At 38.4% G+C, this 12,210-nt stretch overlaps 1 protein-coding gene across 1 annotated transcript; it reads left to right on the top strand.

Moving 5' to 3' along the window:
• Positions 1–1,426: 1,426 nt before the first annotated feature.
• LOC131900579 (zinc finger protein OZF-like) lies at positions 1,427–6,287 on the top strand. The gene is made up of 3 exons (XM_059251861.1): positions 1,427–2,204; positions 2,402–2,462; positions 3,005–6,287. The coding sequence occupies exons 1-3, from the start codon at positions 2,171–2,173 to the stop codon at positions 4,467–4,469; spliced, it is 1,560 nt and encodes a 519-aa protein (XP_059107844.1). The 5' UTR covers positions 1,427–2,170; the 3' UTR covers positions 4,470–6,287.
• The last annotated feature ends 5,923 nt before the right edge of the window (positions 6,288–12,210 follow it).

The raw sequence follows: 12,210 nt of genomic DNA, 5'->3' as shown, positions 1-12,210 counted from the left end.
CTAATTTCTGTGAAACGGAAATTTGTATTCTGTGCCATTGTGTGTTGGGAGTATATAATTTGTGTTTTCATTTTACAAAATATTACAGTCAAGAGATTGCCTTGAGTATCAGAAGAAACTTTAGACATTGAAACAGTGCTGGGACTGTTTTATAATATGGAGATCTTTGAGATTAGAATAAATGCATTTGCATTATGGGTTGACTGTGGTACTATCATGACCTGTGTCAAAATGTGGATTGAATGAAAAAAAATCTCCCAGAAATGATAATGTATTTGAGCATTTGTCTCTGGTTTGTGGCCTTCACTGGTGTGCTAATGGAACCCTTTTGAGGAGGAGTCTTTCTGGAGGAAGTTGGTACCCGGGAAAGGACATTGAATGTTTATACGCTCAATATACTTGTTTGTGTGTTTGAAACTGATCAGTCCCTTCCCTTCTCATATAACCATGTCATCACCACTATTAGAGACACCATCCCTAAATAATGTAAGGTAAAATAGAAACAATTGCTTTTCCTTGGTAATCTATTTTTCTGGCCTGATATTTTTGTGTTTATATTTTGGGCTGATTGAATTGTATTTTTGTTCATGTCAAGCATTTGCTCTTGTGCTGAGCCTTACCTTCATCATGTCTTCTGAACTTTGATAGAGGGTATTGTTAGTTATTTTGTGGCGCTTTTACCCTGCGAGGAAATGTCACAAAACACGACAGAATCCGCTAATAAGAGTTTTATTAAGATGAAAGGGACAGAGAGTGCCCAGGCCTGTGGAAGACACATGTTTAGAGAAGAAGAAGAAGGAGCTGGGAATATGGTGCCGCCTTATAAAGGCTGGGTGGCTACTCCACGCATGCGCGTAGATCACATGGCTATGTTGCGCGCTTATGTTAACCATGCAAACTCATGAATCCTGGTCATGCGAGACGCCTTGACCCGGAAATGGCTATTTTGACCTGGAACTGGCTAGGCGGAAGTGTCCAGGTCCGCCGGGCATATGCAAACACACCCAACTATGAGGGCATGTTGTGAACCCATCAGGTATCATTTTTCAAACCAAGATGGCATGCATTCATGACATTACTATTGATCTCCTAAATCACTGGGTTGCAAGCATGTCACATTCTTCCTATGTTTGTGTATATGTTTTTGCTTTATTTTAAATTTTTGTAATATGTGTATGAATCTTTTGCCTATATATATGGATGTACACCACTTCTGTGCCTGCTGTTTATTGAAATTAGTTGATAGCATTGGATTCTCTTGAACTAGAGGTTTGAATGGTTGTGAGTCTCCAAGTGAGTGCTGATGATTGATCCAGGTCCTTTTCAAAAGCAACAGGTTTTCTTACCTGTTGGCCTATCTTTATAGACCTCATTATTGTTGTTGCTGTTGCTGCTGTTTTATTGTTTTAGGATCAGCATTTACTTTACTGATGTTTTTGAGAACTCTTTGATCTGTCAGTCAGTAACTTCTTAAAAATGCATTCTTTTGTAGGAATGTCATATTAGTCTTAGAGTTTAAATGGGGTCACTCCAGTTTTTTGATAGACAAATACAGAATTGGAGTGAATGTTTACCTTTTTGGAGGAATTTTGAACAAGCCCCTGAGTGCTATCTATTTTTTGTTTGTTTTTGTGTTTGTGTGTTTGTTTGTTTGAGACAGGGTCTCACTATGTATACTTGGCTGTCCTGGAAATCACAGAGGTTCACATGTCTCTTCTCCTGAGAAGGTTTGCAGTACCATACCCATATTGTCTATTATTTTCTGGAGTTAATAATTTTGATACAATCTTGTTTATATATACTCAGTAGTGTTGCTCTGTTTGTATGTCTCTCTGTATAGGTTAATAGGCATTTCTCCTTCAATGACATATTCTATTCAATTGGCATAGAAATGGAAGGTGTTATCCTACATTTATGTTTCCTTGTAAAGTGAGTTGATGACTGTATTTGAAATTCTGTGACATGGAATTAATATAATGACCATGTAGAATTATGGAAATATATTCTCAATGAAGTGTACATTTGCAATTCAGTCAGTCTCACCATTTCAATTATGAACATATATGGGACATTTTAGGATGCAGTGACCTATGAGGATGTGCATGTGAACTTCACTCCTGAAGAGTGGGCTTTGCTGGATTCTTCCCAGAAGAGTCTATACAAAGAAGTGATGCTGGAAACCTACCGGAACCTCACTTCTATAGGTAAGAATGTGAATTTTCCTTCACTTTTAAACTTAAGGTGCCAAGCCATTTTTGGAGACATGTTCTTCTGTGATTTCAACTGTGTAAGAGGAAGAATATAGTAAATGAATCAGGCATTGTTCTAAGGTTCACTGAAAATAGTAATTTAAATGTTGCACAATTTCCAGTAATATTCATTTTCTGGCACTGTATTTTAGGTTACAAATGGGAAGACCTCAATATTGAAGAACATTGTCAAAGTTCTAGAAGACTTAAAAGGTAAATTTCATGTGTAAACTGATACAAGTGCACCTCTGATGAAATTTTACTGTGCCCTGAAGTTTTAATGAAAAGTAGCAGTGTAAATAAGCACAACTTTGTGATGATTATTAAATTCTCACAACAGCATATACCTCAGTGTCAGGTAGCTGATCAGTGTTTACAAAATATTCCTTTAAGAAATAAGACAAGGAAACAACAGATGACGCAGTTTTAATCATGGCCCCATGAGAGCCATTTTGTAGAACTGCCCATCCACTTACTTTCACACGATTCAAGTATTGTAAAAGTCACACACATTGATTAGGGATTTAGTATACGTCCAAGACCTTTTCTAAGCAAATCGTCCATGTTAAACCTATTGTTACTGATATACTTGTAGTGACTTACCATAGTTTATTGAGAGGGGCAGTTTGTGAGAGTCAAAAAGGTTGTTGTCAGAGAGCCCTCAATCCCTATACCACATCTCTATGAATAACAAAAACGTTCAACTGTGTGAGTGCAATGTGAAAACCTTCTATATATTATTCTCCCTTTAATAGGTATATCATCGGTCACTCTAGATACAAGCCATGTGATCGTGAGGGATATGGAAAGAAGCAATGTCCATCTGTCTCTACCAAAACAATTAGAAGATGTGTAACAGTCCCCGCTATAAGAAGACAAGGTGAATCTGAGACAGGTTTACAATTAACTGGTTTTCCAACTGGTTCATTTTACACACGTAGTCTGACTCTCAGTAAAAGAAAATATTATAAACGCAATAAGTATGGTAAAATTCTGAGTTCTTCCAGTTCTTTTAAAAGACATGAAAATACTCATATGGGAAAAGGAAGTGATAAATGTGGGCTACGTATGAAGGGCTTTAGCCATCACAGGTATCTTCAAACACACAAAACAACCAATAATGAAGAGGATCTCAATGAACGTAATGAACGTGATAAAGCCTTCAGATCTGATTCCTCTTTACAATTACAACAAAGAACTCATTTAGAAACAAAATCCCATGAATCTAATGAAAAGGATAAAGACTCTGTATCTCATAGTCCTCATCAAATACCCAGAACTCATTCTAGAGAGAAAAGGCATGGACATCATCAACATGGTAAAGCCCGTCCTGGCTATCTTCAAAGAGATGAAAGAGTTCATACTGGAGAGAAACCCTTTGAATGTAATCAATGTGGTAAAGCCTATGCATATAAAAGTCATCTTCACAGGCATAAAAGAAGTCATTCAGGAGAGAAACCATATCGATGTAAGCAATGTGGTAAAGCCTTTGCACGTAACTGTCATCTTCAAATGCATGAACGAACTCATACAGGAGAGAAACCATATCGATGTAAGCAATGTGGTAAAGCCTTTGCACGTAACTGTCATCTTCAAATGCATGAACGAACTCATACGGGAGAAAAACCATATCGATGTAAGCAATGTGGTAAAACCTTTACACGTAACAGTCATCTTCACAGGCATGAAAGAGGTCATACTGGAGAGAAACCATATCGATGTAAGCAATGTGGTAAAGCCTTTGGACGTAATAGTAATTGTCAAAGCCATGAAAGAAATCATGCTAAAGAGAAACCTTATGAGTGTAATCAATGTGATAAAGCCTTTGGACAGAACAGTCATTTTCATAGTCATGAAAAAAGTCTTACTGGACAAAATTCCCATGAATCTAATCAGTGTGATAAAGCCTTTGCAAAGAACAATCATCTAAGTCATGAAGGAAATATTTCTGAAGAGAAACCCTATGGATGTAGTCAATGTGGTAAAGCCTTTGGACGTAGCAGTAATCTTCAAAGGCATGAAAGAAGTCATACTGGAGAGAAACCTTATAAATGTAAACAATGTGGTAAAGCCTTTGCACAGAACAGTCATCTTCACCGGCATGAAATAAGTCACACTGGAGAGAAACCCTATGAATGTAAAAAATGTTGTAAATCATTTACACGTAAAAGTGATCTTCACAGGCATGAAAGAGGGCATACTAAAGAGAAATCCAATTAATGTAATTAATGTGGTAAAGCCTTTGCATGTAAAAGTAATCTTCAAATGCATGACAGAAGTCATACTGTAGAGAAACCCAATGGATGGAAACAATGTGGTAGAGACTTTGCATGTTGCAGCAACTTAGAAAGCATGACAGAATTTACAATTGTGAAAAACCCCATGATGCTAATAAATAAGGTAAAACCTTACATTCCACATATATTTTTCCCACTGAGCTATCATACTGGTCCTTGATTAAGATTAGTAGAAGCACTCCATCTTAAAATATTGTCTCTTTTTCAAATTGTAAACATAGTGTCATCCAAGAATATAGGAATATAGGATGGTTTGAATAATAAAACCTATTTACAAATGAAAATGGTATTCATGTTTTCATCCTTTTATTATGGTAATTTATTCTGAGGACTAAATACTTGTTCCTAACACTTTCTCAGAAACACAAATGAATGGCAGAGAATTGTCTCAGTGGCTAAAGGTAGTTACTGCTAAGCTTGATTTCATTCTCTGTGAGAACAATATTCCTCATAGAAGTTTTTTTTTAATACTACACTTGGATTATGGCATACACATACCATTACACCAGCACATGAATAAAAATGTTTGATAATGAAATGACTAGGACACCAGCTTAGGAGACTAGCTTGGTATGATCTCTAGTACTCACATAGAAGAACTAGAGAACAAACATCTGTAACTTGTGCTCTGACCGGTAATATGAACATCATGACACAAGTGTATACACACAGTTAAAATTTTTTAAATAGATAAAATTAAAGAAGAAAAAAACTCAACCAAAATGTTGAGAACATAGTTGAAGTTAATACATTGGAAAATTTTAAGAAGTATTATTGTTCATGAAAATAATGATGGTTCCTATTTAACTCTTATCCTTTCATTGGCTGATTCAAAGATGGGTAATATTTAAAACATCTCTCTGCTGGGCAGAGTGGTGCACACTTGTAATCCAGCTCTTGGGAGACAGAGGCAGGTGGATTTCTCTGAGTTTGAGGGTAGCCTTGTCCACATAGTGAGTTTCAGGATTGCTATATCTATGTAGAGACACCCTTTCTTAAAAACTAAAAAGGGAGTCTAGAAAGATGGCTTAGTGGTTAAGGGTACTGGTTGCTCTTCCAGAGGTCCCAGGTTCAATTCCTATAACTCATGGAAGCTCACAACTGTAACTCCAGTTCCAACGATCCAATGCCCTCACAGAGACACAAATGTAGGCAAAACATCTTTGCACATGAAATAAAAGTGATCAACTTTAAAAACCATATATCACATTATTGAACTTTCTCTAACATAATTTGGACTCATCTCTACTCAAATTATTCCTTGTTTTAACAATGAAAATGAGAAGCAATGTATAGAGTCCATTCACAGAGGTATAGAAATCCCTTCAATTCTTCATTCACCTTGTAGCAGGGACTTCCATCATGCTAGTGATAAAAGACAGAAGAAGTAATCTTCTTTGATTTTTGCATTATACTAGCATCTTTGGGAGCTGTAGATTTGAGTCAGTAGTACAGCTGTCATTCAGTACCTAAGTTTGGTTCCTAGTACCCACATCAGTGGTGAAAAATACCTGTAAATCTTAGTCTAGGATGTTTGATGCACTTTTCTGTCTTCTTGGAACTAGATATGCTAATGATGTAAATGTGTATATACATATATATTTATATAAAATCATGTATATGTGTATGTATGTATTTATATGTTTGTATGTGTTGCAACTCCATATTTTAAAAAAGGATTTCTTCGTGTATGTGTTATTTTTAATTAAAATAAAATTAATTTTTGTGTGCATTGTCAGAATACTGTCCTGGAATGAAGTCATGTGAGGAGAATTTTGAATGCTTGAACATGCCAAGCAATGAAATCAAGTCATGTGACCTCAGTTTCTTCAAAACACAGAATTATTCTTGGAATGTGGTTTTGTGCCCCTCCTAATATAGCAAAAAGGAGTGAGAGGTTACTTCATATTACTTCTTATTGCTTGCTGTTTTTATTCCTTTAAATGTTAAGCTAGCCTTTGTATGGCTGTATGGAACATTTTTTTCTCCCATGTGGCTTGTTTTTTCATTGTATACAGCTTGAACTCATGAGAACTTTACTTTTGTGACTTTCCTTAACTCACAGAGTATAAATTATCTGGAGCTCTCAAAGAATTGGCTATTGCATGAGACTTTAGTCTGCCTCAATATGAATCAATATAAACTTTATGATCACACTTTTAAATTCATCAAAGAGGAAAAAAAGGCAATTTTTCCTTTTGAGGCAAAGTTGAAAGTAAAGATGGAATCACCAACATCTATGCAGGTAATAGCTCCATCACCTTTATTATTGAAGCCTCCTTTAGATATATATCCTCCATTTTCTGAAAAAGACCATGAAGCATTGGGTGAGTAATTTACTAATCAATCTAATTTTGAATTATATTTGGATGATGTATTAGGAGAGCCTATTCTAAGTGCCCACAATTACTTATCAGGCCAAGATTACCTAATATGACTATGAGGAATCAAATCAGCTTGGTTGGAGTGGTCACAGCAAGACTGAGGCTGTGACAATTTTATTGACATTCAGACTTTTTATAATTTTATCAGAAACAGAATATAATGACAATTGCCAACACCAGTACAGTTGTAGTTTCCAGGATACAATTACATTTGCAAGATATACAGGATAAATAAGATTAATGTCTAAGACCAATTGTCCTGTCCAGCTTCCATGTTTCCTTGACTTCTAGGGGGACATATAGAGAAACACAAAGCAGCTTGAATGCTTCACTGCCTGAGGGAGTGTCTGTCTCTCAGGAAATGGAAGGCACATTGTGCCCTAGGAGCCAATATTCTGAAAAAACAAAACAAAACAAAACAAAAACTATGACTCAAGGCAGCTAGGTCAGGCCAATTTCATGATTCTCCCACAGCCTGTGAAAAAGCTAACTTCCTGGCCCCTGTTATTTATGCCCATGTCATGAGACTCCCAGAGACCACTAGGAGTCTGAGTTCATATGTAAAAGGAAAGAGCCTTTATCGCAAGCTTGAGCTTGTGCCATCTGTCCCTTCTGACATAGCAGTTGGATGGGGAGAGCATCCAGCTCATTTGAGGCAGAGGTTTTAAAGAATAAATGATTGGTGGCGGTGGGGGGGGGTAGAACAGTTCCAGATTCAAATGGGGGTTGAAATCCTGATTGGTCAGGAGTGGGGCAACAGAAGTCTTGTCAAACAGGGATTAGTACTAGTGTTGCTATAAGAAAAATGGCAACCTATATACAGATTATGTAAGCTATCCTTAATGTTCTAGAACATTTAGTACTTGTTTGTCTCAGTTCTGATGGGTCCCCCATACGGTACAGTTTTTGGCTTTTCCTGATTAGTGTAATGAAAATAACTGTTTTATATTAGTTTCTTAAAACGCAATGTCTAGTACCTTGTAACCACAAATGGCAACCAGCTAAAATATTTTAGCTAGTATAAAAAGACTTTTTCACTTGGTAACCTCAGGGGCCAGCTGTTTCCTTCCCAACCTTCCCAGAGGGGTGGTGCTCTTTGAATATAGAATTGATAGCCTGTAATTTATCTTTGTTCCCTGGACACTGGAAGGAGAAGGTGGATAGAAGACTTTGATAACATTGTGATGTAATCTTGAAAGTTCTTGGGAATTCATTATGTAAAGCCCATGCTTTTCATGCCTTGCTGCACATAATAGTTTCATTGTTAGAAGGATAAATAAAAGAGGTCCTCTCTTAGACGGATAGAGAGTGTGTAATCAACACATCCCTATGTGTGTCTCCATTCTTCCTGCACTGACTCCACACCCTCTCCTTAGGACCTAAACCCTGATGGAGCTGGACTCCATCAGGTGGTACTAGAATGGGAACATGAAAGATGTAAGTAAGCCCACTTTTTGATGGTTTGGGTAGGACTTCACCCATGGGCACAGCAGATCCCTTGGTAGAGAATAGACCAGGTGAGGAGGACGAATAGCCAGAACATTAGAGAAGTTTAAAAAAGATTTGCACAAGATGGGGCAGAATGAGCCTAAAGAGAGAAGGCTCTTTATAGATATTGTGCAACACACCCTAAAGAAAAAGGGCACAAAAAGTTAACACATCTCAACTTTTAGCTTTCTTACTATTTGTGCTACAGTGTAGCTGCTGGTTTCCAGAACAAGAGACTTTGGACTTGAAAATATGGGATACAGTGGAGATTGACATTCAGACCTGGTATATAGAGAAAGGAGAAGAGATGCCTGCCTCTATCTTTTCTTTATGGAATGCCTTGTATCAGGCATTAGACACTAGTGGTGAACCACTGGGGAAGACTATTCCCTCTGCCCCTCTTCTGCCACAGGGACCCCTTTGCTACAAAAGGGATCCACCTGTGGTTCAAAGGTAAGTTTGACACATGAGCCATCTGATGACAAAGAGGGAGATGATATCTTGCTCCCTAATGAAGAAGTAGACCTTGGGGAGGTGGCTACTAAGTATCGTAATTATGACTGGCACCCTCCTCCACTGACCTCAAAGGCTGAAGGACCTTGAAAGGTACCACCTCAGTAGGTTTTAGAGGAGCTCATAAGAAAATCTGACAGTTTGGAGAAGATCTTACATGATTCTCTGTTGTGTTTGGTGAGGAAGGGGAAGAAAAGCCCTCCTGGTAACCTCTACCTTATAAATTACTTAAGGAGCTGAAACAAGCAACAGTTGATTATGAGCTTGCCTCTCCTTACACATTAGTTTTAACGGAAAGTTTAACTGATAGGTAAAGGACACCTTATGACTGGTTTCAAGTGGCCAGAGCCTGTCTCTTGAGAAAAAAATTTCCTCTTATAGATGGTAGACTATGAGGAGGTTGCTTAAAAAGAGGTAGTAGATAAACAGCAAAAAAAAAAAAAAGTAAAAAATGAATGACTTATGATACGCTTGTAGGATTGGGGTCCTGGGGAGGTGCAGCAGAACAATTAAGATTACATAAAGGTGCACTTTCTGCAAGTTCAGGGATTGCTGTATGGTCTTGAAAGCATCTCCTTCAGACACCAAAGCCACAGGGCTGGTCAATGCTAGACAGAAGCCTGATGAGCCATATGAAGAATTTCTTGCTAGGTTGTCTGAGGCTATAGGGTGTGTGGTCTGTACTCCTGAGTCAGCACAGCTAATTATCAAGTAACTGGATTTTGAAAAGGCAAATACACCAGTCAAGCACTTTTGTGTCCCATAAAAAAATTATAGGACCTTAGTGACTTTATCAAGGCATGTGGGGAAGTGACCCCTTTCTACTTATAGGGAGTGGCAATTGTGGCAGCCTTACAGGGTCAGACAACTACCCAGTTCCTAAAGAATCAGAAGTGGAGACAAGTCTTCCCAAAGTGGAGCTTGTTTTACATGTGGTCAACTTGGGCACTTTAGTTGAGTTTGTCCCAATGGAAGACTAACAAAGCCTGCAGGGGCAATCGATTGGGAACCAGCCTGTCAGGACCATGGACTTCATACCCTTGATGTCAAAAAGGATTTCACTAGCAGAAAGACTGTAGGTATAAATTTCATAAAAACAGCACTCTTCTGCCTCTACCCAACTCCCCTACTCCTACATTCAGTAATATTCTTGCTTCTGTGCCTCAGCCATTTTCAATGTCAGGAAGCTGGGTATGGGACCATCCCTTGACCCCTCAAATAATGGGGGTCTTCTAAGTACAAAGCAAGAATCCCTTCATAGGCCTAGGTCAATCCACCAACTCTACAGGGCCACCCCAGGCAGTATACAAGTAGACCTCTCATCCAACTCCATAACAATATTTTTTTAAAGATTTATTTATTATGTATACAGCATGTATGACTGCAGGCCAGAAGAGGGCACCAGATCTTGTTACAGACAGTTGTGAGCTACCATGTTGTTGCTGGGAATTGAACTCAGAACCTCTGGAAGAACAGTCAGTGCTCTTAACCTCTGAGCCATCTCTCCAGCCCCCCTCCAACTCCATAACAATATTAACTTCTGATTCTCCTGTAGTTTGTCTGCCTACTGAAGTGTTTGGCCCCTAACCTTCACGAACTATAGTACTAATATTAGACAGAAGTTCCATTTCTCTCCAGGGGATCAATGTGGTCCCTGAATTATAGATTTAGATTTCACAGGTCAGATTAAGATTGTGATACAACCTCCCACAAAAACTATTCATATTCATGCAGGTTAATGTATAGCTCAACTATTTTTTATTGCCTAATTTATAAATGGGATAATCCATATCACTTAATGAAAGAAGAAATCAAAAGTTCAGGTGAAATGACATGGCTTTTTGGGTCCAAGAGATTAAGGCCTCTTAACCTATAAAAATTTTGAAAATCCAAGGAAAAGATATTGAAAAATTAATAGACGCTAGAGCTGATGCCTCTTGCAAAGCTGGACAAGAATGGTCCTCTACTTTGCAAACACAAATCACCTCTTCTACTTTCATTGGATTAGGACAGGTAACATACTAAAGTGCTTCTCTGAAACCTCTTGAGTCAGGCCTGCAGCCACAAGATTTCCTGTGTTCTGGCCTGCCAGCTGTCAGGACAAATCTCTCCCACTTGCATCCTCCAAGTAAACACACAGAGGCTTATATTAATTATAACTGCATGGCCATGGCTCAAGCTTTTTGCTAGCTAGCTCTTATATCTTAAATTAGCCCATAAGTATTAATCTATGCATCACCACATGTTCCCTGGCTTTACCTGATTCCCATTACATGTTCCTCCTTGGGCAGCTCACAGACTTCTTCCTGTCTCTCTCTTTGAATTTCCTGCCTGCCTCTAAGCTATCTTGCCATAGGCCAAACAGCTTTATTTATCAACCAATCAGAGCAACACATATTCACAGTGTACAGAAAGACATTCCCCCATCACAGCTCCCTCCCACCCCCACCTCCCCGGTCCAAATCACCCTCAGTACCCCTGTCTTCCATGCTGTTACTATTATGGCCCATTAAGCAGCACTTAAAGCATTCCACTGATTTTCTAACCCAAACTCCCAAAGTCCAAATTCCTCCAAACATTTAACTGGGGCTGGCTTACAGTTTCAGAAGTATATAGTTCATTATCCTAATGGCAGGAAGCATAGTGGAATGTAGGGAGACATGGTGCTGGAGAATGAACTGAGAGTTCTACATCTTGACCCATAGGCAGCAGGAAGTGAACTGACTTGAGCTTCTGAGATCTCAAAGCCCACCCCCAAAGTGACACACTTCTTCCAGCAAAGCCACACCCACTTTAACAAAGCCACATCTCCTAAATAGTGCCATTCCCTATGGGCCAACCATTCCAACATTTGAGTCTATGGGGGCCATTTCTATTCAAACTACTACATTCCAATTCCTGGCCTCCATAGACTTATAGCCATACCATAATGAAGAAATGCATTCTGTTCAACTTCAAAGTCCCTATCATTTATCACAGTCTTAACCCTGTTTAAAAGTCCAAAATTCAATGCCTCTTCTGAGATTCATGCAATCTCTTAAGTTTAATCCCTAATAAAATCAAAGTTAAAAAGCAAATCATGTACTTTCAAAATATAATGGCACAGTATGTACATTACCACTTCAAAATGGAGGAAAGGGAGAATAGTGAGGAAATACTGAACCAAAGCAAGACTGAAACCAACTGGACAGACTCCAAAGTCTACATCTCCATGTCAAAGAGCTTTTCAGATCTCAAACTCCTTTCAGCTTTGTTCACCACAACACACATCTTTCCCTT

This window comes from Peromyscus eremicus, unplaced genomic scaffold, assembly GCF_949786415.1.
Source record: "Peromyscus eremicus unplaced genomic scaffold, PerEre_H2_v1 PerEre#2#chr22_unloc_1, whole genome shotgun sequence".
Taxonomy (NCBI): Eukaryota; Metazoa; Chordata; class Mammalia; order Rodentia; family Cricetidae; genus Peromyscus; species Peromyscus eremicus.
The sequence above is the reverse complement of the archived record's forward strand: the minus strand, read 5'-3'. Positions and strand labels throughout refer to the sequence as shown.

What these genes read in the sequence shown, in the direction of transcription:
- LOC131900579 (XM_059251861.1), top strand. Translation starts at nt 2,171, where the DNA reads ATGCTGGAAACCTACCGGAACCTCACTTCTATAG. An exon ending in CCGGAACCTCACTTCTATAG is followed by an intron (nt 2,205 to 2,401) that starts GTAAGAATGTGA and finishes ACTGTATTTTAG; the next exon opens with GTTACAAATGGGAAGACCTC. An exon ending in AGTTCTAGAAGACTTAAAAG is followed by an intron (nt 2,463 to 3,004) that starts GTAAATTTCATG and finishes TCCCTTTAATAG; the next exon opens with GTATATCATCGGTCACTCTA.